The sequence below is a fragment of the Lagopus leucura genome, unplaced genomic scaffold (assembly GCF_019238085.1).
Source record: "Lagopus leucura isolate 7727_CA_CO unplaced genomic scaffold, USGS_WTPT01 Super-Scaffold_100048, whole genome shotgun sequence".
NCBI classification, from domain to species: Eukaryota; Metazoa; Chordata; class Aves; order Galliformes; family Phasianidae; genus Lagopus; species Lagopus leucura.
Window position 1 is genome coordinate 424,659 of NW_024962294.1, and position 23,577 is coordinate 448,235.

At 63.8% G+C, this 23,577-nt stretch overlaps 2 protein-coding genes across 2 annotated transcripts; both read left to right on the top strand.

The window, feature by feature from the left end:
- Positions 1–504: 504 nt before the first annotated feature.
- Positions 505–19,244, top strand: COL16A1 (collagen type XVI alpha 1 chain). The gene is made up of 72 exons (XM_042885071.1): positions 505–586; positions 1,538–1,650; positions 3,269–3,331; positions 3,415–3,532; positions 5,104–5,227; positions 5,308–5,583; positions 5,664–5,744; positions 5,915–6,046; positions 6,403–6,450; positions 6,859–6,885; positions 7,139–7,174; positions 7,270–7,296; positions 7,434–7,496; positions 7,588–7,629; positions 7,717–7,761; positions 7,868–7,903; positions 8,154–8,216; positions 8,317–8,361; positions 8,433–8,528; positions 8,636–8,674; positions 9,032–9,076; positions 9,330–9,365; positions 9,456–9,572; positions 9,654–9,689; positions 9,761–9,796; positions 9,883–9,972; positions 10,062–10,109; positions 10,196–10,231; positions 10,301–10,354; positions 10,480–10,596; positions 10,678–10,713; positions 10,820–10,927; positions 11,016–11,138; positions 11,204–11,257; positions 11,329–11,370; positions 11,468–11,503; positions 11,702–11,755; positions 11,892–11,960; positions 12,046–12,099; positions 12,174–12,200; positions 12,280–12,345; positions 12,425–12,478; positions 12,563–12,616; positions 12,719–12,772; positions 12,887–12,931; positions 13,013–13,129; positions 13,430–13,465; positions 13,580–13,657; positions 13,734–13,778; positions 14,039–14,083; positions 15,121–15,174; positions 15,278–15,331; positions 15,715–15,768; positions 15,885–15,929; positions 16,002–16,055; positions 16,174–16,209; positions 16,388–16,450; positions 16,522–16,593; positions 16,697–16,750; positions 16,845–16,889; positions 16,997–17,041; positions 17,159–17,212; positions 17,296–17,349; positions 17,464–17,514; positions 17,626–17,715; positions 17,795–17,830; positions 17,904–17,948; positions 18,042–18,230; positions 18,320–18,386; positions 18,463–18,639; positions 18,719–18,796; positions 18,880–19,244. The coding sequence occupies exons 2-72, from the start codon at positions 1,575–1,577 to the stop codon at positions 19,080–19,082; spliced, it is 4,869 nt and encodes a 1,622-aa protein (XP_042741005.1). The 5' UTR covers positions 505–586; positions 1,538–1,574; the 3' UTR covers positions 19,083–19,244.
- A 621-nt stretch (positions 19,245–19,865) lies between these two features.
- On the top strand, positions 19,866–22,115 carry PEF1 (penta-EF-hand domain containing 1). Its single transcript, XM_042885070.1, has 5 exons — positions 19,866–19,919; positions 20,023–20,143; positions 20,223–20,378; positions 20,528–20,671; positions 21,293–22,115. The coding sequence occupies exons 1-5, from the start codon at positions 19,899–19,901 to the stop codon at positions 21,520–21,522; spliced, it is 672 nt and encodes a 223-aa protein (XP_042741004.1). The 5' UTR covers positions 19,866–19,898; the 3' UTR covers positions 21,523–22,115.
- Positions 22,116–23,577: the final 1,462 nt, after the last annotated feature.

Sequence of the window (23,577 nt, forward strand, 5' to 3'; positions counted from 1 at the left end):
TCCCGGGAGGACGCCGTGCTCCCCACACTGCTGCATTTCGGGCCAGCACCTGGGTCACCCTCTGTGCTTCAGTGTCCCCCCGTGCCCCACTGTCCCAATGTCCTCCTCTCTGTGCTCCAGTATCCTCCCGCACCACAACGTCCCTCCGGTGCCTCAGTTGTGCTGCAGTGCCCCAATGTCCCTCTGTGCCCCCGTGTCTCAGTGTCCCCAGGGGACGAGGAGCCGCTTCCCATGGACAGGAGCAGAGCGCGGGGCTCGCTGCCCCAGGACAATCCGGGGGGGGGGGGGGGAATGGGAAGGGAGAGGAGGGCGGCGTGCCGTTACCGGGACCCCCGCTGGGGGGCGGCCGGCCAGGAGGGAGAGGAGGAAGAGGAGGAGGAAGGCGGGAGGCGAAGGAGGGCGGTGGTTCTGCCCTACCCCCCCGCCCCGTGCAGGGAAGGAGGAGGGCGGGCAGCGGCCGGGGGCGGCTCGGGCTCCCCCCGGAGGGAGGCGGGGAAGGCGGCGGCGAGGGCGGACGGACGGACGGTCGGACGGAGCGCAGCGCCCGGAGCTCAGCGCCCGGCCCGAGCCGCACCGAGCCCGGCAGGTGAGCTCCAGGCAGCGGGCGGGGGAGGGCGGTGCTCCGAACCGGGATTGATCCGCGTCCTGGGAATGGGGAGCGGAGACCGGGACAGGACGGGGCACGGCAGGAACCGGGCTGCTGGTTTGTGAAGTCGGGGTGCAGGGGTGCGATGTTGGGGCTGTTGGGGAAACGATGGCACAGAGTCGGGGTGCGGTGCTATGATGTCGGGATTTAGGGGCATAAAGTGGGGATAGAGGGGTATAAAATCGGGGTGCGGGGGTGTAGGGTTGGAATGCAGCGTGACAAAGTTGGGATGCGGTGTTATGAAGTCGGGGTAGAAGGGCAGCAAAGCCGGGATGCAGAAGTGGCAAAGCCGAGACGCGGTGGTGTCGGGTCGGGCTGCAGCGCTGTGAGGTTGGAGTGCAGGGCTGCAAGGGAGAGCGCGACTACAGCAAAGCCGAGGGTGTAAAGTCGCGGTGCAGGGGGATGAAGGGGGGGTGCGGGGGGTCCTGTGCGTGTCCCACCCGGCAATGGGGAGCAGTGGGGAGCGGGGCAGCAGCCTCGTGCTGTTTCACAGCCTGGCTTCGTGGCAGGAAGCGGGCGGAGGGGGGGTCAGGTCGCAGTGACCCGAAGTGCTTTGGACCACTCCAGGGAACCACGTGGGTCCGGGAGGCAAAAGAGAACGGAGAGTTCTTTTGGGGTCCTCAGCAGGAAGCACGTGGGGCTCTGGGGCGCCTCAACCTGACTTTGGGGTGCGTCTGAACGTTGTGGGTCGGGTAGCAACCCTGAATGTGAAATCTGGGTGGGGGGATCCAGCAGTGGGTGGGGGCCTCACTGCAGCCCCGAAGGCTGTGTGAGCTGTGGCCGAGTGGCTCAGGGCCTCCTCCATGCTGGTGGCTCGCAGGCGGTTTCCCAGTGTGGGGAATGGCTGGGGCCCACCGCCCACCTGCCTGACTGCCCATCTCCCACCTGCAGGCAGCTGAGTTGACCCCGAGCTGCTGCCAAGGGCACCATGAGGGGTCTCTGGGCCGTCGTCGTGGTGGGGCTCATCAGCGCCTGCGATGGGACAGAGATGCCAGCAGAAGAAGGTAAGGGGCACAGAGAGTAGGGGCACGGGGTCTGCACTCCCCGGGATGCTCCCTCCTTACCTGTCCCTGGGTGTTCAAGGAGAAGATGAGAGAGCAATGCTGGAGCCACGAAGCGTGGGGCAGAGGTGGCTGGGGGTCAGCACAAGCCATGCTGGGTCCCCACGTGCCGGCGGCGCTGGCAGCAGGGCAGGCTGTGCGCTCCCTGTGCCGACTGCACGGGATGTGGGGCTTTGCTCAGCGTCCCAGCCGGGCCCAGGGCCAGCGAGAGCAGCGCCAGCGCCACTGTGGGGAGCCAGGCCGGGGACACCCCGCTCTCACCCACGTCACCCCCACGGCACTGGGAACACCCTGCAGGGAAGGGGGGGGGGTTTGGCCACGCTTTGGTTGCAGGTGCCGGTTGCCAGCTGGCTGTTCTGTCCTGTAGTGGGGCTGCTCGGAGCTCATGGCGCATTGTGGCTCTGGGGTGCAAGGCGGGAAGGGATCTGGCCACAGTGCGTGGAAAGAACGGAGGCATGGGGCTGGGCCCATGCTCTGGGGAGCAGTGGGCATTGGTGGAGCCCTGGGAGTCCCCTCTGCAGTGTCCCTGGCTGTGTGTGGGGTGCAGTGTGGGGCTGGCTGTGGGGCGAGCTGCAGGCGGATGGTGGGGAGGAGCTGCTGGCAGCGAGGCCGTGGTTGCATCAGTCCTTGTGGGGGTGGAGCGGCGCTCATCCTGCTGGGGGGCGCAGGGGCTGCAGCCCCTTGGCACAGCCGGGGCAGCCAGAGGGCAGAGCACCGTTGTTGGCACGGCACTGTGAGGTCCTGGTGCAGTGTGTGGGACCCCGTGGCAATGCTACTGCGGGCTGTTAATTAGGGAAACGAGGGCTGGGGTGGCCTCAAAGCAAGCAGTGCTGGGGGTGAGGCTCTACCCCCTGCCCCAAGCAATGATCTCAGCACCGCCTGCGCATGGAGCTCCTCTCTGGCAGCACGATGTGCTCCAGGGCCAATGCCAGCCCTGCAGTGCGAGGGAGTGGGCAGCGATGGGGAGAAGCTGTGGGGCGCGGGCTGTGGGGACAGAGGCGGGGGATGGCCCTGCGCTGCTGCCTGCACTGAGGCACAACAAATCCCTCTTTCAATATCCTCTTGTTTCCTCCTCCATCTCGCTCCTCCCAACATCTGGCAGCATCCAGCGGAGGTGGATGAACGATGTTGGAGCGGTGATCTATCAACTCTGGGTCTGACGCAGTGCTTCCTGCCTGCCCCCATTCCCTCGGTGCTCCTCACCCCTCACCTGGCAGCCCTCACTCCCACCCCACGCGCCGCCAGCTCTGGGGATGCAGCAGGGCACACAGGACACCACCTCCCCACGCTGGGTGGCCGCGGCGCCGGGCCCATCTCCTGATGGTGATTCCAGGCACAGGGCCGGTCTAGACAAAGCACAGCTGGGGAAGGCATTGCGTGCAGTGACCTCGCCGTGCACAGCCAGGGCTGAGATGGTGCTGCGCCCGCTCACGGTGTGGCTCTGCTCCTGGTGGGCGCCGTGCTGGAGCTGCCGTGGTGCGGGGCTGCGTGTGACTCGGCTGGGAGACACTGCAGTGACACTGCGGGGAGGTGGTGCTGATGCCCTGCTTTGCCTTTGCAGGGACGCTGTGCCCGCAGCTTTGGGACGAGGATCTGGTTGGGAACAAGTATGAGAACGTGACGGGTAAGGAGATGGCGACAGGGGCCTGGTGACGCAGGGATGAGCTGCGCAGCCGCGGCGATGCCCTCACCCCCTTCATCCACCAGGCTTCAACCTCATTAAGCGCTTCGACCTGATGAAGGTCTCCTCTGTCAAGAAAGTGCGCGGCCCACGGGGAGCAGTGCTGCTGCGGCTGGGGGCCGTGCCGCTGGTGCAGCCCACACGGTGAGCGCAGCCCCCCATTCCCAGCCCTCTCCCACCCACCCCTCCAGCAGCGCCGTGCCTGAACCCGGCCCTTCCAGCGGTGAACGCAGCAGGGCTGTGGCACCCATAGGGGTGCGGAGGTGCCGATGGTGTGCGCTGCCTGCTCTCCTCCTCGAAAGTAAATCACTCTGGGCAGTGGGGATGCAGCCAGCCCTTATGCAACCGCTGCACTGCGGATGCTCTGTCTTTGCTGTCCTGAACTTGGCAGGCACTGCCTGGGGTCTGATGAGCCCGAAGTGCTGCACAGCTCTGAGCGGTGGGTGCGGGTTTGCTGGGGCCGTGCAGAGCCCAGCCCTGATGTCTGCATCACATCCCGTCCGCCTGTGCCTGAGGCTCTGCTCTGGCTGCGCCAACTCATGGCATCGGGGCCAGCAGCTCTGTGGGGCCGCCACGCTGGCATGGGGACACCGTGGGGTGGAAGAGCATCCGTGTGCTGGGGAATGTAGGAATGGGATGTGCTTTGCATTTCCTGAGTTTGGCAGTGGGGAGACGGCTCAGATTTTTGGGGTACAGTAGGGTGAAGGAGAGCCAGCTCCCAGCCCGGGCAGCTGAGTCCTTAGATGGCTTTTGGAGGCTGCAGGCTGGTGTTGCTCTTGGCTGGGTGCCTGGAGACAGTTCTTGGGAAAGCTCAGCGCGGGGATGGCACCGTCACCAGGCACCCATGGGTGCTCTGCTGCCCTGGCATTACTCTGTGATGCCCAGTGAGGACGGCCCTGCGCCCCATGGAGGGGACGGCCCACTCCCACACAGCCACCCTGGTCCTGCTCCAGAGCGGCGGTTTGGAAAATTGCTGCTGTGGTGGAGGTTGGGAGCTGAGTGCATCCCAAAGCAAATAGCTGCAGTGGTGGAGCGGGCGGAGAGTGGGGCTCTGTGGCTGCCTCAGCACATTGCCTCCGTGGGAGCATCCATCCTGCACGGCCCTTGGAGTGGGGATGGCTGCCCAGGGACAAAACCAAGTGCTGCAGCAATAAACGCTCCTGGGTGCTGCACCAGTAGGATGTGTGGGGATACCCGGCGCTCGGGGTGCAAAGTGGGGCTGGGCCATGGGGCAGGGGTGGGGACAGAGCCCCTGGCACAGGCTGGGCTGTGTGTAGGCATGAGGATGCTCTGTCCTCAACTCTGCATGTGCTTTTGGCTGCTGTGAGGGCTGTGGGGCTGAGATGTGGGGCTGTGGAGCTGTGCTTTGGGAAAAGTGGCACTGAGGTCCGTGTGCCATCAGGCAGGAGGGAGCAGCTCTGATGTTTATCTCCTGTTCAGCTCCTGTTGCACAAGCGCTGGCAACTCCCAGCCAGAGCCCACTTGTGTTCCAGCAGAGACACAAACAGCTCCCAGCCCCATACAGCTGCTGGTCCAGCATTGTCCTGGGGCTGCGCTTCCCAGCCCTGCAGCATGGCGCTGGGACCAGAGCTGCTCCTGTCCCAGTGGGAACAGCCCTGCAGGGCTGTTTGGGATGCGGTGTTGGTGGTGATGTGGAGGCCCAGGGTTGGTGCAGATGGAGCTCACTTGGGCCCTGCTGATGCCTGTTCCTGCAGGCAGGTGTTCCCCCACGGGCTGCCCCCTGAGTTCACGCTCATCCTCACCTTGCTGCTGAAGAAGAACAGCACGGGGGAGCACTGGTACCTCTTCCAGGTCACTGACCGCCACGGCTACCCCCAGGTACGGCTGTGGGACCGTGGGATGTGGGGCCAGGGGACCGCCAGGTGCTGGCCGTGAGCACGGTGTCCCCTCTCTGCCAGCTCTCCCTGTCCGTGCACGGCCCTGAGAAGAGCCTGGAGTTCCAAGCCAGGGCGCCGGGATCCACGTTTGTCAGCACCGTCTTTACGGGGAAGGCCGTCTCGTCGCTCTTTGACGGGCGGTGGCACAAAGTGCTGCTGGCTGTGCAGAGCCGCGCTGTGTCCCTGCATGTGGACTGCGGCTCCATCTCCTCCAAACCGCTGGCGCCGCGGCGGGCGCTGACCCCTGAGGGCAATGCCTTCCTGGGGCTGGATGCCGTGCGCGGGACCCCGGTGCGGGTGAGTCCCCGTGGGGTTGCGGGGTCGGGGTTTGGCACCGGGGCCATCACCCCTCACCCCACTGCCCCGCGGTGCCGCAGTTCGACCTGCAGCAGGCGCACATCTACTGCAACGCAGAGCTGGCCCGGCACGAGGGATGCTGCGAGATCTCAGCCAGCGGGGTGAGCGCTGCGAGCAGAGCCTTGCTGGAGGGGGAACCGGGGCTGCGGGTGGCTGGGGATGCGTCGTGAGCACTGCTGCACATCTCCCCACCAGCACCGCAGTGCAGGGCGCATCCCCGTCCCCAGTTGCGTTGGCTCACAGCCCCCTGTGCCCTCTTGTCTTCCATCAGTGCCAACCTGAAGCGCCCAAGACGCGGCGTCAGGCAGAGCTGATGCAGAGCAGCAACCTCATCGAGATCTCCCCGCAGCCGCAGGGCCGGGTGTTCACACGCTGCTTCTGCCTGGAGGAGCCGCTGGGCTCGGTGAGGCGGCGTGCTGGCAGCCTCAGCGCGCAGCCACGTGGATTCAGCCTTGGAAAAGCCCTGCCTCACTTTTTCCACTGAAGAGCTGGGAGGGAGGGAGCGCACAGGAGCCGGCGGCACTGAGCGCTGGGGAGGGTGGGAGGATGGGGGGGGCTGCTGGCTGCCGGTCCTGTTTGTTGGGGAGGGTACAGATGTGGGTTGGTAGCCAGGGGTGTATGGGGTGGCGTTGCCCTGGGGTGCAGCTGTGGGGTAACCCGGGGGGGTGCATGGAGCAGCATCAGCCCAGGGTACAATTTCAGGGTACCCCAGGGGTGCACGCAGAGGCATCACCCCAGGATGCTCTGCTCTCTCCCCAGGAGCCAGAGAGAGAGAAGAGCAGCCTGAAGGGAGATTATGTGGAGAAGGTGAGATGAGGGTGGCCAGGAGCCCCCCGCCCCCCCCGCCCCACTCCCACATGCCCTGTGCTGCTCTTCCTCCTCCGCCGCCTTCGGGCAGTTCTGCCAGAGCTGCTGTCAGGAAGCGGCGTGTCTGCTCCCCCGAGCAGGAATGAAGGCCCCATTTGCTCTCTGCTGCTGCTGGAGCAATCCCAACCGCGACTCAGGGCCTCTTTGTTCCTTCCAAGCGGCCACAGAGCTGGGAAACATCTCCAGCACAGCCCGTGCCCCGTCCCTGCACCGCCCTGTCTGGCTCAATGGGATCCCACTGGGCATCCCTGGGGGCTCAGGGACCCCTTGGCGTGGGCTGAGGGGTGCAGGGGGGTCTGAGCCTGCCCGATGCTCCTTCTCACCTCTGCTCCATGTTGCTTCCCACAGGGCTACAGGGGGATGTCCAACGAGGAGGTGAGGCTGGGGGCCGTGGGCAGGGGGGACCCCTGGGTGCCTTCAGTCATGTATTCCTCAGTCCCATGGCAACGTGCCTAAGTGGCTGCTTTGGCTCTGAGAGCTGTGGTCAGCCACAAAGCCACAGGGACAGCCTGCGCCAGGCCATGTGCTTGCCCCCTCTGGGGCTGGAACTCTTTCCTCCATTTCCCTTTTCCCACTCCACACATCCCCACAGCTCTGTGGGTACAGATGCCCTCTCCATCTCTTGCAGTGCCCGCCCTGCCCACCGCAGACGGCTCCAACGAATGTGAGTGTCCTGGGGCTGCACGGGGTTCTGGGTCCCTGTTCAGTGTCACCTGTGGCTGTGCCAGGTGCACTGACACTTCTGTCTCCTCTCTGTAGGTGACACTCGGTCCCCCAGGACCCAAGGTAGGTTTGTCCCCCCCAGGACAGCTCCAGCAGGGTTTGGCTGCGGAGACCCCCGGCTGTGCCCCAGGCACGTTGGTGAGGGGTGCACGTGGATGCAGGGGCAGTGATGTCACCTCTTGTCACCCATTCTCTCACAGGGTTTGAAGGGAGAGCGCGGCCTGCCTGGCACCCACGGCACCAAGGGGGAGAAAGGCGAGCGTGTGAGTTTCCCCAGCAGGGATCCCGCTGTCCCCCTGTGCCATGGGGCTCCGGAGCTGTGTCCCACTCTGAGCCACCTCCTCCCCTCTGCAGGGTGCTGACTGCGTGCGTGCAGACCCCACTGGCCCTGTGCAGGTGAGCCCCCCCCCCCCCGCCCCACACAGACCCCTTTGCCCCATCTCCAACCCCACCTCATCCCCTTCTGTCCCCTTCTGTCCCCAGTGCGCTGAGGGGCCGCGGGGCGAGCAGGGGCAGCGTGGAGAGCGGGTGAGTGGGGCTGGGGCTCCTGCTGGATGTCAGTATTTGCACGCACATCCTCTGCAAGATGTGTGCCTGAGGGTCCTGCTCACACTGCCCTCTCTGTCCCACGCAGGGGCTGCCAGGGGTGGCCGGTGCTGATGGGCAGAAGGTGAGGATATGGGTTGAGGACATCTGGGCACAGCGTGGTGACAGGGGTGCCGGGAGCTGGGGGTGCTGATGTGGGGTTGGAGGGTTTTGTTGGGGGGATGTGGGGCAGTGGTACTGGGGACAAAGAGCAGCGCTGGGGAGGTGAGGAGATGACATTGCAGATGTGGGGATGGGGAGCCCAGAGGCACAGAGGGGACAGAACTCTGCCCAAGGGAGGTGATGCTGGTGACATCTGTCTGTCTGTCCCACAGGGCCAGAAGGGCGAGAAGGGTGACGGGGGACTCCAGGGCAAGCCAGGCCGCCCAGGTCGTGATGTGAGTAGTGCCAGCTGTGGGGCAGGCTGTGGGGCACCAGCACCCCCAGACCTGCCCACCTTGTGCCATGCACGACACTCACCACGCATCCATCCATCAGGGCCGGCCTGGAGAGATCTGCGTGGTGGGTCCCAAGGGCCAGAAGGTAAGTGGGGTGTTGGGGGCATCTGAGAGCACCTGGGAGCAACGCCGTGGACACCCCTCCTTCCCTTCCAGGGGGACCCGGGCCTCGTGGGACCTGAAGGGCTGGCGGGAGAGCCGGGGCCACCAGGGAAACCGGGCGCACCGGGGATCGGCTTTCCGGGGAAGCCGGTATGGATGCTGTGCTGTGGGCATCGCTGCAGGAGGGGCAGTGAGGGGATGCTGCCCCACAGGGCCCCATGGCTGCCACACAGCTGATACCATCCTCTGCTTTTCAGGGTGATCCTGGTGGTCCCCCAGGTCCAAAGGGAGAAAAGGTGAGTAGAGGGGGATGGGGGGTGCCCACTACCTCCTCCTGCCTGAAGGGTCAGTGTGCAGCTCGTGGGACCCTCTCCGGTTGTGTCATGGTGCTGTGGCTTCACTGGGGGCTCATTCAGGGGAGTGGGAACCCCTTGCCTGGGGAGGGGCTGCTCAGGAGGTACTGAGACCCCTCTGTGGGGGCTTGGCAGCTGCTGGGGTCACCTGTAAATATAGAAGTGGGGCTGGTTCCAATCCCTGATTTATGGAGCTGGATGGGAGTGCTGGGGAGGGGGGAGGATGCTGGGTTGGGGGCATGGAGCTGAGGAGCTGCAGCTCCCAGTGTGCCAGGCTCACACTGTGACTTCTGGCTCTAGGGCAGCTCAGGAGCTCCTGGACCTGGCGGATCTCCTGGGACACCCGTGAGTACCGAATGCTGCACTTGGAGCCAAACCGGGGTCACAGACGGGTTCCTTGGCGCAGGGTTGGGGCTGCTTGGCCCGAGTCCTGAGTGGGATCCAAGCCCAGACATAAGAAGGGTTTGGGATGGCCAACAGCCTTGCTGGGGGCTGGGATGGACCCCACAGCAGCTGGGGGTTTGGAGGTGCTGTGTGCAGGCAGACAGACCTCCAGGAACCCAATGCCCTGTTGCCATCCGCTGCCTTCCTCCTGCAGGGACCACGCGGTGTCCTGGGGCCCAAAGGAGACAAGGTGGGTGCAGGGTGCTGGGGGCTCGAGGCTTCTCGGAGCCCCTTGGGGAGCCCCCTCCCCTGGGCTGTGTCTCACTGTCCCTGTTTGCAGGGTGAGCCGTGCCAGCCGTGCCCTGCTCTGCCCACAGGGATGCTCAGCACTGTGGGGCTTCCTGGAAAGCCTGGACCCAGGGGGGAGCCCGGGACACCTGGCAAGGACGGAGTGTCGGTGGGTCGGGCTGTGAGCTTGTGGGAGGGTAGGAGGGGGATTTTGTCTCTGCAGCTCTAAATACTGCCTCTCCATCTCCAGGACAGACCCGGCCCTGCAGGACCCAAAGGGGACAGGGTAGGTGATGCAGGGCTGAGCGCGCTGGAGTGGGACAGCGCTGAGCATCAGCTCCTCTCTTTCCTTCCCAGGGAGACCCTGGCATCCATGGGATCAAAGGGGAGAAGGTGAGTGTTCGTCCTGCTGTCCCCCGTCCCGCTGTCCCTTTGACCTGCCCCACAGACAGTCCCACAGCCCCCCATGCCTCTCACAGGGGGACTCCTGCCTGTCCTGTGACACCCGTGTCCTCGCTGCGCTGCTGCGGGAGCCCCCCGAGGGGCGTGAGAGTGAACTGGGATCAGTGGTGAGTGCATGGGGCTGAGACCCCCAACCCCACTGGGACTCCATCCCCATGCTGCTGTGGCTGTGTGTGTGACCACACGTGCTGATCAGCAGGACAAAGCAATCCTCCCTGGGCTGGCTGGCATCAAAGGCGAGAAGGTGGGTGACTCCACAGCCCCCTTTCTGCCCACTCCATGGGCTCAGGGAGGCTGCCTGACCCAGACCCCGACCCTGCTGTCTTGCAGGGAGCTGGTGGCCAGGAGGGACCTGCAGGCAGACCGGTGGGTAGGGTGCGGGTGGGGGGCTTGTGGGGGTCTGTGAACCCTGCAGGCTCATCTCTGCCATCACAGGGGCTCCCTGGGAGCAAGGGTGATCCAGGCGTGCAAGGGCTCAAAGGGGAGAAGGTGAGTGCTGCGCTGTGTCCCCAACCTCCCTGCCCCATCACTGAAGTGTCCCTGTGCAGGTGGGCCCTGGGATGAGGCTGGGGGTCAGTCCCCATGCCTGGCTCTGAGCACGCTGTGCCCCTCAGGGTGAGCCGTGTGGGCAGTGTCCCTCAGCTCCACAGGCACTGGAAGGGGCAGCAACAGTGATGGCTGTGCCTGGAGCACCAGGACCACAGGGCAGGGATGGTGCTCCTGGAAGAGCGGTGAGTTCCCCCAGTGTCTGAGGGATTCCTGTTTAGGGGCCCAGGGATGCTCTGGCCTCATCAGTTCCTCCATTCCCACAGGGCAAGCCTGGTGATGCTGGGCAGAAAGGGCAGAAGGTGAGATGGTATGGGGTGGGGACGCAGAGGGGGCTGTGGACCCCGCTGTTCATGGAGCTGGGCAGTGCTCCCTGCGCTGTGCCAGCCATCGCCTTCTCTTGGCCAGGGGGACGTGGGCAGCCCTGGGGACCCAGGCACACCAGGCACAGATGGACTGCCAGGGCTGTCGGGTGAGCCGGGCATCAGGGGTCCGGCCGGCCCCAAAGGCGAGAAGGTGAGGACCCTGCGTTGGAGTGGCTCAGGAGGAGACCCTCGTCCTGTCACCCCATCCCAACCTCCCCTCTCTGCTCCCTCCTCCTCAGGGAGACGCCTGTGAATCCTGCCCCACGCTGCAGGGGCGCTTCTCAGACGTGATCGGCATCCCAGGAAAACCCGGTGCCAAAGGGGACCAAGGAGCTCCGGGCATCGGGCAGCCGGGCAGAGCCGTGAGTGCCCTGACCCACAGCAACCCGCCAGCACCGAGCCCTGGGGTGACCACGCTGTGTTGTAGGGGAAGCCAGGGCTGCCAGGGATCCGAGGTCCTGCTGGGCTGAAAGGGCTGCAGGTGAGTGGGGCCACGGGGGTGGGCGTTGGGGAGGGGCTCTCGATGCCTCTCACTGCCCCTCGTGTCTGCAGGGCGAGCCAGGACCGCCAGGCATTGGCAAGCCGGGACCACAGGTGAGCGCCTGCTGAGCCATGCTGTGTTGTGCCATGCCATGCTGTGCTCTGCTGTGCCAGGCAACTCTGCCACCTTTCTCCCTCTCTGTTTTTCCAGGGAGAGCCCGGGAGCGCTGGAGAGCCTGGGACCCCCGTAAGAGTTATTCTGGGCTCCTTGGCACTGAGATGCAGAGTCTCCAGCCCCACAGTTCCTACACCTTCCCCATGCAGCATCCCTGTGTCGATGGTGACAGCACAGTCCTGGCTCTGGAGTGGCCTTGAGGACAATGCTGTCACTGCTGCTGGCTGAGTGGGATGGATGGGGAGAGTTAACGGCATCTCCTGTCCCCAGGGACCACCAGGGCCCCAGGGACCTCCAGGAATGGCAGCAGAGAAAGGAGCCAAGGTATAGGAACATGGCACTGAGCTTTGTCCCCCTTTGCTGCCTCACGTTCCCGTGCTCTGGCAGGGCTCTGCCACTGTGCACCCCCAGCTCTCTCTGCCCCCCTTTGCCCTCAGCTCCTGCTGTCCTTTCTCTGCAGGGATCGCCAGGGCTCAAAGGTGCCGTGGGCCCCCCCGGACCACCAGGGATCAGCGTCACTGGGCCACCAGTAAGTGCAGCCCTGAGGGGGACATGGCCATCACTGTCCTCTTGGTGCTGAGCTCTGAGCTTCCTCATGCTCCTCTTCCTCTCAGGGCCCCGAAGGGCAGCGGGGGCTCCCCGGGGTGCCTGGCTCCAGTGGGATGCCGGTAGGTGTGGGATGTGATGGGGGCACAGTGGGGCTGGGGGCCACCTGCTGACATCCATCTGTGCTTTTCTGCAGGGAGAGAAGGGTGCCCGGGGCGAGAAGGTGAGCGGGTGCTGGGGTGAGGATGGGGCTGCACCTCTGCTGCCTTCCACCACTCTGCTCTTGCTCCATTTTTCTGCAGGGAGACCCCGGGGAATGTGCGTGCCCCCCCAGCCCACGCCAGGACCCCAACCACACTGGGATGCCGGTGAGTGCCATGGCTCCCATCCCCATTCCCACAACTCAGTGCCATCCCACTGAGCATCCCTCCTTTCTCTTGGCCCCAGGGAGCTCCAGGACTCTGGACTGGGACATCCTGGCAGCCCCAGCCGGGTCCCCAGGTGGGTGCAGTCCCTGCGTGTGGCACAGCTTCCAGCTCACACTGCTTCACTGCTCATTTCCCTGCCTGTTTTGGGGTGTTGTAGGGTCCTCCTGGAGCGCCTGGTCCCCCCGGTCCTCCTGGTGCCCCGGGCCGCCAGGTAAGTGGCAGAAAATGGAAACAGTGGAGCGCCCAGTTGGACACATCCTAGCCCTCACTGGGCAAAGGGTTTCAATAGTCAGAGCTCTCTCCTTGGCTTTAGGGGGTCCCAGGACACAACGGATTGCCAGGGCTGCCCGGGCCAGCAGGAGACCTGGTAGGTGGTGGCTGTTCCAGGCACAGTGCCCTGCAGGCATCTGTTATGCATCCCTGCCACTTCTCTTCTGCATCCCTATGCATCCCTCCTGCATCCCTCCCTCATATCTTGCAGGGACCATTGGCCGTCATGGCTGAGAGGAACATTGAGGTGCTGAAGGTGAGAGCTTGGGGTGGGACTTGGGGTCACACCACCCCCTTGAGCCCCTCGGGGAGCTGCTGACCCCCCGCCTCCTCCCAGAACATCTGTGGGGACTGCGCACAGCTGCAGGCGGCCTTTGAAGCACCCAGAAGCTTCAAGGGGGAAAAAGGAGACCAAGGCATGCCAGGAGCCCCCGGCAACGAGGGCTGTGCTCGTGTGAGTATTGGCACGGCTGCCACCTGGGACTGGAGCACCTTGGGTGAAATGCAGAGATGCTCCCGAGCACCCCGGCATCAGCTTGTGCAGCAGGCGTGCAAAGCAGCACTTCTGCAAAGCAGCACTTGTGCAAAGCAGCACTTGTGCAAAGCAGCAGGTGCTTGCAGGGCTGGGCAGGCTCTGGGCACGCTTCCACACGCAGCTGGCACAGGGACATGGGCTGATCCTGTACACTTGGGAGCAGAGGGTGCTGAGCGCTGCTCCCAGCTCAGCCCCCGGTGACTCTGGGTTTTCTTGCAGTGCTTTGCCCAGTTCCCAAGAGCTGAGGAGGCTCGGGTGAGTGACTCAGGACATGGCCCTGCTCCGCTGGGCTGCTTGGCAGGGTGCTTGCTGGGGCTGGATGCCGTTGGGCTCCTGATGCAGGTGCTGACGTTGGTGCCATTCCTGCAGGGTGACAGCCCAGACACAGACTGCGGTGAACCTGGGCTCCCTGGTGCCCCAGGTGTCCCGGGTGAGAGAGGCGAGCAGGTGGGTGCCCCTGGAGCTGGAGTGGGGCCGTGTCCCCATGCCGTGGTCCCATCTGATGGCACCTTTCCCTCCTCAGGGCTTACCAGGACAGCGGGGACCCCCAGGGCCACCCGGGCCCATCGTAAGTAGCCATGCTCAGAGGTGGGGGGCTGCGTGGGCATCATGTCACTGCACTTTGAGTCGCCAAGGAAGGACCTGGTGCCCTGCCATGAGGCCACGGTGACAGGCAGCGTGGAGCAGCGGCACGGAGATGGAGCAGGACCCTATAGAGCTGAGCTGGGGCTGAGCTGCCCCGCACCGCCTGCTGTGTGGCACTCTGAGGGCTCAGCCCAGGCTCCGGTGGGCGCTTCCAGGCTGTGACCTCCCCATTTCTCCCCTCAGGGCCCCCCAGGCTTTCCTGGCACGCCTGGCGCACCTGGACTGCCCGTAAGGACCCAGCAGGGCTCCGTTCTGTGCCGTCTGTCGCTGCTTCTTGGTTTGGCTGTGTCCCCATCCCAGCTTCCCGGGAGCAGCCACAGCACGGCTCTGCCCTTCTCCATTCCCCACATCTCCATCCATTCATGCCTTCCATCTCCATTCAGGGGCTCTCACTGGTCTAAGGCTCATCGCCCTGAGCTCAGGGTGCAGCTCCCTTCTGCCATCCGTGCTGGGTCCCACACCACGTGCCAGGAGGGTGGGACAGCCAGCAGCCAGGCACATCATGGTGCAGCCACATGTGTGCGCTGGGTGCAGCCGGTGGTCCTCAGCCCGCCCCTCTCAGGGCCGGGGGGATGCTGCCATGCAGCTGGTGCGCTCATCCTCACCTTCCCCTGGTCCCCGGCTCCTCCAGGGTCAACCAGCATCCACCACCATGTCCATCTGCATCTTCATCATCTTCATCCTCATCCTCCTGCCATCCCCACTCTCAGGAAGTGCCTGTGGGGTTGGTGGCAGCCCCACTCCAGTGGCTCTGGGAAGATCCTGCCCTCCCCTCGTCCTGCTCCCATCCCCTCACCTGCTAACGTCACCATAACGTCACGGTCTGTGTGGGTCTGTGTGGGTTGTCGCTCTGTGGTGTCAGCCTGTCCCGTCCAGACTCCACTGTGTCAGCACCACATAACCACCACTAACCCCCCCTGCAGCCTCTGCCATCGAGCCCAGGGGCTGCTGGCTGTCACCTGTGTCTCTTGTCACCTGTGTCACCGTGCCTCATGTGCTGCAGGAGGATGGGCGGCACTGAGTGCCCTAACCAGGCTGGAGCTGTGCTCCAAAAGGTGTCCTGCCTGTGGGCACCCCTGCACAGTGCCTTCCTGGCTGGGCTCCCTGCAGACCCCCAGGGTCTGCCCTGGCACTGGGGGGTGGCACAGGTGGTGGTGCCCCTACACCCAGTGTGTGCCCAGGATGTGCACAGCAGAGCTGGGGGGCAGAGCGCAGCTCTTGGGAGTGCAGCCCCCCTGCAGCTCCTCTTTTCTCCCCCTCCAAAGGGTCTCCAGGGGGAGCGAGGCCCTGCTGGGCTGGCTGGAGCCAAAGGGGAGCCGGTGAGTGCCATGGGGGGGAAGGCAGGAGGGGCTGGGGGGCACTGCTGTCCCTGCGCACCTTCCTGGGGTGCAGCTGGCTCAGCACCGCCCTCCCCCTACACAGGGCCCCCCAGGACAGCCTGGCTATCCCGGTGCCACAGGCCCTCCTGGCCTTCCTGTGAGTAATGTGGGGAGCCCTGCAGCATGCACCAACCCCCCACCACCTCCTGTGTCCCCGTGCCCCCCTCTCATGCTTGCTTGGGCCCCCATGCTGCCAGGGACTGGTGGGCGGTCAGGGGACCTGAGTGGGCGCTGAGTGCACATCCCTGCAGGGCTCACCCCTGCCCCGTCTGTCCCTTGTCCCAGTGTCCCCAGTGCCCTATTGATTCCCTCTACTCACTGTGCCCCCCCACCTCCTGTGCCACATCCTTTCCCTCCATCCATCCCCGTGTCACATTCATGACCCACCCCATGCTATGTCCCATCCCCTCTCCATGTCCCATCAGTGCCCCGTGTCCCATCCATGCCCTGTGTCCCCGCTCCATCTCCTTCTTCCTTCAGGGCATCAAAGGTGAACGAGGCTACGTGGGCCCACCGGGGGAGAAAGGGGAACTGGTGAGTGCAGCGCTGTGCCCAGCTGTGTGGGGCAGAGGGGCTGGGGGCTCATCCGGATGCCCCCTCACTGCAGCATTGTCGCTGCCTCTATTTGAGCTCTGCTCTCCCTTCCCCAGGGCCCCCCAGGCTTGGATGGTCTCCCCGGTGCCATGGGGCCAGCGGTAGGTGTGGGGCTGTGGGGAGGGGGCGGTGGTCCCAGGGACCCCAAGGGGCTCACGGCTTGCTGTCTGCAGGGACCGAGGGGTGAGCGCGGGCTCCCAGGCGGTGCTGGTGAGAAGGGCGATCAGGTGAGATCCCCAGGTGGTCGAACCCATCCCTACAGCCCCTTCTTGCCGGCCTTGTTCCCTTTGGGAAGAGGATCCATGGCCATTGGGCAGGACCCAGCTCAGCTCTGTCTCTCCACAGGGTTTCCAGGGCCAGCCCGGCTTCCCAGGGCCACCTGTGAGTACATCCTGTAGGGCAGGAGTCGATATCTTCTCCCTGGGCACATGCAGTGGGACAATGCAAAGAGAGCATCCCTGTAGCAAACCCATTGCAGTGAATTTGGGGATGAAGGGATGCACGAGATGGGGGATGGGGGATCTCATTCATCCCTGGGGAATATTGCTCTCCTCTTCAGGGCCCCCCCGGCTTCCCAGGGAAGGTTGGCCCTGCTGGGCCACCAGGACCTGCGGCAGAGAAGGTGAGTGCCATGGGGACAGGAGCGGGTGGTGGCACCAGGGGGCCACCCTGACCCTGGTGTTGTTCTCACAGGGCAGTGAGGGCGTGCGGGGGCCCACAGGGATGCCAGGGCCCCCTGGACCTCCTGGACCTCCAGGCATTCAGGTAAGGGCTCCCCCTGCCTATCACAGTTGCTCCTGTTCCTGTGCTGGTCCCTGAGGAGCCGTTCTGGGCTCGTCACCCCCAAATCCCTTCCTTGTCCCTGCAGGGCCCTGCTGGCTTGGAAGGACTGGATGGCAAGGATGGCAAGCCGGGGCTGCGGGTGAGGCGTTGGGATGTGCCAAGCTCTGGGGGCAGCACCACCCCATAGCCCCTGGATGTCCCCAGCCCATGTCTGTCTCTTTCTTTCTCCATAGGGTGACCCCGGCCCCCCTGGGCCACCAGGAATGATGGGTCCTCCGGTGAGCGATGGCTTTCTTGGTGCCCGCACTGTCCCACGTGCTGCACCAATGTCACTACTGTGGCAGGTGCAAGTCCTGACCCCAACCTACCTCTCCTCTCCCTCCAGGGCTTCAAGGGAAAACCGGGGCACCCAGGGCTGCCCGGACCAAAGGTCAGTGGCTGGGGGTCCCTCGTTGTCCCCAGAGCAGTGGTCATCCTGCAGTGGTGACAGCCCTATGGGAGGCTCTCCATGCACTGTGTTGCCAACCCCGTCCCTTTGTCCTTGCAGGGTGACTGTGGCAAACCTGGTCCTCCCGGGAGCACGGGTCGTCCTGGGGCGGAGGTGAGAAAGTGGGGAGGGGGCAAAGAAGCCCTGTGCTGAGTGATGGGACCTACGCCCTCCCTTCATCCTACTGCCTCCTGCAGGGTGACCCCGGCCCCATGGGACCCCAAGGCCGGCAGGGACCCCCGGGACTCATTGTAAGTGGCTCTGTTCCCTTGATGTGTACTAGGATGGTGTAGGGAGTGCTATGGGGCTGTGTCCCCAAACCAAGGGGCTCTGTCTCCTGCTGAAACCCCTCTCTCTGTCCCCAGGGCCCCCCTGGCAGCCCGGGGCAGCCGGGTCCTGCTGGCCTCGCCGGAGTGGTGAGTACCTGTGGGGCTGCCCTGTGGTCCCCCAAGTGGCAGCAGGATGGAGACAGAGATGGGGACAAAAAGTGGTGGCCATCCCCATCTCATACTGCATCTACACCACAGGGGATGAAGGGTGAGCGTGGCTCAGCGGGGGACCGAGGTCTGCCGGGAATGCCAGGACAGCCAGGGCCACCGGGACACCCAGGGCCACCGGTGAGAGCAGGGGGCGGGCACAGGGGACTGCGAGCACTGCGCCAAGCACACCTCATATCACCTCACTTTCATCCCACAGGGGGAGCAGGGGCCGGATGGACCCGTTGGTAAAGAGGTACAGGAGGGGCAGTGCATGCTGGGGTGCCCCCTGGACAGCCCCACCGCCCCACACCTCTCTGTCTCCCCAGGGCCCCCCAGGAAAGCCTGGCACTGCAGGACCTGCTGGCCAGAAGGTGAGGTCTGCCACAGCTCCCCCATGGTGTCCCCAGCCCTACACCACATCAGGGGTGCCACGGTGAGAGCTCTGCTTCTCTGTGTCCCCACAGGGTGAAGCCGGGTCCCCTGGAATGCGAGGGTACCCTGGGGAGAAGGGCCGTGCTGGATCACCTGGGGGGCCAGGGAAGAGTGGCTCCATGGGCCCCATAGGGCTGCGGGGTCCTGCAGGAGAGAGGGGCCCCCCCGGCTCACCAGGACCTGCGGGCAGCCCCGGGCTGCCGGGACCCCCCGGGATGATGGTAAGCAGGGGGCAGCCGGGGGGCAGGAGCTCGACTCCAAGGCGCAGAGCCGGGGCTCAGCAGCCGTGTCTTTTCTGTATCTCCTCCAGGGTGACGTGGTGAATTACGATGACATCAAAAGGTTCATCCAGCAGGAGATTAGCAAGATGTTTGATGGTAACGGGGGTGATAGGGGCAAGGGCTGGTGCTCCTCCAGTCTCCCCAGCCCCCGCTGAGCCGCCTGTCCCCACAGAGCGCATGGCATACTACACCTCACGGATGCACTTCCCGGTGGAGATGGTGGCAGCCCCAGGCAGACCAGGTCCCCCGGGCAAGGATGGGCTGCCTGGCCGGCCGGGACCCCCAGGATCCCCAGGGATGCCAGGGCAGATTGGCAGAGAAGGGCGGCAGGGTGTGCCAGGCATGCGGGGTAGGTGCTGCCCACCATGTCCCCAAGCGCTGGGGTGTCTGCTGCGATGGGGGTCTGACCGTTCACATCTCTCCTCCAGGGGAGCCAGGTGCCAAAGGAGAGAAAGGGGAGAAGGGCATGGGGCTGATGGGGGACAGTGGCCCACCAGGACCCCCAGGTGACTTCCCATCCCCTCTCCGTGTTCCTGATGATGCCGTCAGCTTGGTGCCACCTTCCTCCATTGCTCTCTTTGCCTTCCAGGTCCCCAAGGGCCACCAGGCTATGGGAAGATGGGCCCTCCAGGCCCTGTGGGGCAGCAGGGCATCCCCGGCATCCCCGGTCCCCCAGGTGCCACGGGGCCGCCAGGCAAAACGGGGCACTGCAGCCCTGCTGAGTGCATGGGCGCTCTGCCCATGGAGCAGCCACTCTTCCAGCCCAAGAATGCCAAGGGTCCCTTCGGCTGAGCCGGCCCCACTGCTCCCCACTGCTGCTCTTATTCTTGCCCCCGTTTTCCAGGGGGCTGCGCCGGTCCCGGGGCTGTGGGTGTTGTCCGGCTCCGCGGGTGGGTGGTTGTTGTAGGGCAGGTGGATCCTGCCCAGCCGAAATACAGCCGTGCTGCTGCCCCACACCTTGACTCCTCTTGTGTGGTGTCTCGTCTGATCATCCTGTCCCCATCCCTGTCCCCAGCCCTGTGCATGGAGCTGAGGCCAGCACCCTGCTCCTGCCTTTGATGACGGTGATGGCAGTGATGATGATGATGGTGATGATGGCGATGAGCACAGTGTGATATTGATGATAGAGATCACAGAATATCCGCCATTGGTCCCATAAGAACCACCATAAGAACCGATTGGTCCCATAACAACCTGTTAAGTCCAACTCCAGTGGTGATGATGATGGTGATGTGGCTGATGGCAATGACAGTGGAGATGGTGATGGCTGTGGTGGGGGTGATGATGGTAATGGTGACAGGGATATAATGTTGATGATGGTGATGATGATGGTTCTGGGCCTGATGTGGGGGGAATCCTGCACTACTGGTAGCCCTGGGAGCTCCTCGGAGGTTTCCGTCCTTGCTCCTGCGGGCTCCCAACCCTGTGAGCCCCACTCTCCCCCATCCAACATCGCCGCTTTAAGCCTCTCCGTCACGTGATCCGCATCACCTAGTGGGGGCGGGACCTCCGGGCTCATTTGCGAGGTTCGACCAATAGGAGTGGGAGACGCCCGAGACGACCGGAAGAGGAGCGAGCGGGGGCGGAAGTGGTGCCGGAAGCAGAGTCATGGCGGGGTTTCCGGGGCAGGTGCGGTGCGGTGCTGTGCGGGGCTCCGAGGCCGGGCTGGGGAGGATCGAGGCCGGTTGGCCCGGCGCTGCCCCCCCCGACCGAGCTCTGCTCCCATCCGCAGGGCTACCCCGGCGCGGGCCAGGCCGGGCCCTACTCCGGAGGCCCCTACGGCGGCGGCGCGGCCCCCGGGCAGCCCTACGGAGCGCCCCCGGCGGGACCCTACGGAGGAGCCGCTCCTGGAGGTGAGCGGGGAGCGGTGCTGAGGGGGAGGAGGCCGCGCGCTGGGCCGGAGCCGGAGCCGCCGATGCCGTTTTTCCGCAGGCGGCGCTCCGCAGGGCGTGGATCCCGAGGCCTTCGCCTGGTTCCAGGCGGTGGACGCTGACCGCAGCGGTTACATCTCGGTGAAGGAGCTGAAACAGGCGCTGCTCAACTCCAACTGGTCGGCGTTCAACGACGAGACCTGCCTGCTGATGATCAGTGAGTGGGGGCCGCTCCCCTCCCCCCCCCGGGCCGTTCCATGTGGGCGCACTGGGGGGAGCGCTGGAGCCAAAGCGCGGTCCTGGGCTCCCCAGGAGGGTCGGTGCTTTCTCCTCACTGCCCTGTGTGCTTCTCTGCCTTCCTGCCAGACATGTTTGACAGGAGCAGGTCGGGACGCATGGATGTGTACGGCTTCTCAGCCCTGCTGCGCTTCATCCAGCAGTGGAAGAACCTCTTCCAGCAGTATGACAGGGACCAGTCGGGCTCCATCAGCTTCAGTGAGCTCCAGCAAGGTGGGTGAGGGGCTGAGGCACCACACTCGAGTTCCCCAGGGAGCACTGCCTGCTTGGTGCTAATTTGCAGCCCAGCATAGAATCGTTAAGGTTGGAAAAGGTCTTTGAGGTCATCTGGTTCAGCTGCCAGCCCACCACCACACCACTAAACCACATCCCTGATTGCCACATGTCCACGTTTTGTCAACACCCCTATGGAGGGTGACTCCACTGCTTCCCAGCAGCCTTTGCCAATGCCTGATCACTCTTTCAGAGGAGATTCTCTTCCTAATAGCCAATCCAGTGACCTCCCTCCCCTGCCCAGCCCCATTCCTGCTGTTGGTTCTCTCTGAGCTTCCAGGTGTCCTCTGCATCAGGCTGAACCGGCCACAGTGTGAACTTCCTTAGGGAAATCCCTTCTTTGTTGCCCTTCCTGATGGCACATGACTAAGCCCTGTGTTCTGGGAGGAGCTCTTGGGTGTGTGCTCAGATGGAGGGGAAGAATGTCTGGAATTCCTGCCTGGATTTGGTTCCTCTCTCTTGAGGACCCTGCCTGCACTCAGAAGCCCTTCAGGAACACGCTTTGGGAGGGCGCTGTTTCCCTTCTCGGAGGGGTTTAATCTGTGTGTTTCTCACTCCCAGCATTCTCCCAGATGGGCTACAACCTGAGCCCCCAGTTCAGCCAGCTGCTGCTGTCCCGTTACACCCAGAGGTCCTCCAACCCCAGCATCCAGCTCGACCGCTTCATTCACATCTGCATGCAGCTGCAGAGCCTAACGGAGGCCTTCCGTGAGAAGGACACGGGGATGGCGGGCAACGTGCGGCTGGGCTACGAGGACTTCCTCACCATGGTCATGACTCGCATGTTGTGAGGCCCGAGGCCAAGGGGGGTGGTGGCCGTCCTGCCCCTCGCTGTGCCCCCCGTGCTGCAGGAAGGAGCACAGGGCCCCAAGCCCTGCTGGCGGCTCCCTGCTCCCATTCCTCATCCCTGCTGGATGGCGGCGGGTGCCTCTGTGCTGCAGGGCTGTGCCACAGTGTGTGACAACCAAACTGGGGGTGTCTGTGCCATGCTGAGATTCTGGGCCGTGCCTCTGGGAGCGCCTGGATCTTCTGCCAGCCTCAGAATCATAGCAAAACCCAGGGCTGCCTTGTGCTGTTGGCAGGCAGGATTAGGTCTCCCATTGCCAATGTCTGTACTGATTTCTTTCTGCCTGTGGAAGCCAAGCTTGGAAACGGTTTACAGCTAATTTTTGTAGCTCTAATAAAAGACCCCTGGCACCATTTCCTGGCTGGTCTGTGGGGCGATGGCTGCACGGCTCAGGGAATAAATGCTGTCGTAAATCTGAGATACGGCCACAAAAGTGCAAATCATCACTGAAAAGGTTTGGGTTTTTTTTCTCCCCTGTGCCTCCAAAATGATGTTTGTGTAGTTATTCTTTTAATTGGCCTTTAATTGTGCACTGAATGTTTTGTGACGGCTGTGTTTCTTTCTGTGGGGACAGAGGATTTTGTATGAAAGGGTTAAAACATTATCTGGTGCTTTTAGGAGAAATAACAGAACTTATTTTTCTCAACTTTGGCCCCAGGTGGGACTTTCTGAGTGCCAGTAACCGTTCCCAAAATATTTGGAGTTGTATTCTGGTGAGTAAAGCCGTTCCTGCTCTATTTTTGGAGCTGATTTTTGTGCCTTTTCAGACAAGGCTGCGGCTCGGGCCAGCTGGCAGCAGGCGCACAGCAGGGTGTGTGTGTGTGAGCGTGCGCCCCTCCCGTTCCCGCACATCGATGTATCCGCATATATGTGTAAATATCGCTGTGTGCATCGCGCCGATGTTTACATGGAGCTCTGCGTGTTTACGGGCGGCGCTGCAGGCGTTGGATGCAGGGCGGGCTGCAGCCACCAGGTGGCGCCGCACTCCGTGTTGGGGCCCAGCCAGCGCTCGGAGCCAGGAGGAGGAAAAGGAAAAGGGAGAAAATGCGGATGGAAAGCGTTCAGCCGAGGAGCCAAAGCGACGCTGAGGGCCTGCTGTGATCCCCGGGAGCTCAGGGCGAGGTGCAGCTGCATGGGTGCCACGTTTGGGTGCTGAGCAGGAGGGGTGCAGCATCCCAGCGCCCCCCTGAGCTGGGCTGGGGGAAAGGTGAGAGTGGAGGTGTGGATATGAGCTGGGTGTGGGCGCAGGTAGGGATGTGGGCACGGGATGGACGTGCAGAAATGAACAGGAACCCGACGGCTGGGAGCAGGGCTGAAATGGTGCTTCGAAAGATGAAAAAGAAAGGTTTGATTTCAGATTATTTGTGCAAGCTGTGCTAAAGATCCCAGACCGTGACGTTTCCACACTGCAAATGGTCACTTAAAAAAATGTTTTAAAAATAGTTTTAAAGGGCCAAAGCTGTTCATAGTGATGGAGGTGAACCTGCCTCAGCAGGGGGACGGAGGAGCTGAGCTGCAGGGCTCCCTTCCTCCCCCTGTGATCCTGTGGGTACAGAGCTGAGCACAGCAGTGGCACGGCACAAGGGTACCAGCCTGGAGGCAGCCCCCACCTCCCCCCTAAAGCTGCTGCTGCCCTCCTCAAACCCAACCCTCCCCCAAAGCCTCACACCCGCTATTCCCAGCACAGGGACGGCGTGCTGCCCGTATGTCTGCGCCTGCCCACAGCCCCTCCGGCCCGTGGCTGAGGTCACACTGTGCTGACAAAACAGGAAAGCAGACAATGTGGTCCTTATCAGCCCCACGCAGCCCTTCCAGGTGCTGACCCCGGGATGGGGGTGGAGCTCAGCCTGTAACCATGGGGCTCTTGGGGCAGCGGAGCCACGCGTCCCCAGCCGGGGTGGGAGAAGGAGCTGCACTGCATGGGCAGGAGGAGACTTCGAGGAGTTTTATTTACAAATAATAAAAAGCAAAATAAATACAAAAGAAAAAAAAGACTTAA

Bases quoted from the DNA above. Each gene is read 5' to 3' on its own strand.
- COL16A1 (XM_042885071.1), top strand. From the start codon at position 1,575: ATGAGGGGTCTCTGGGCCGTCGTCGTGGTGGGGCTCATCAGCGCCTGC. The intron at 11,371-11,467 runs GTGAGCGCCTGC...CTGTTTTTCCAG, and splicing joins TTGGCAAGCCGGGACCACAG to GGAGAGCCCGGGAGCGCTGG. The intron at 15,332-15,714 runs GTGAGTAATGTG...TTCTTCCTTCAG, and splicing joins CAGGCCCTCCTGGCCTTCCT to GGCATCAAAGGTGAACGAGG.
- PEF1 (XM_042885070.1), top strand. From the start codon at position 19,899: ATGGCGGGGTTTCCGGGGCAG. The intron at 20,144-20,222 runs GTGAGCGGGGAG...GTTTTTCCGCAG, and splicing joins CGGAGGAGCCGCTCCTGGAG to GCGGCGCTCCGCAGGGCGTG. The intron at 20,672-21,292 runs GTGGGTGAGGGG...TCTCACTCCCAG, and splicing joins CTTCAGTGAGCTCCAGCAAG to CATTCTCCCAGATGGGCTAC.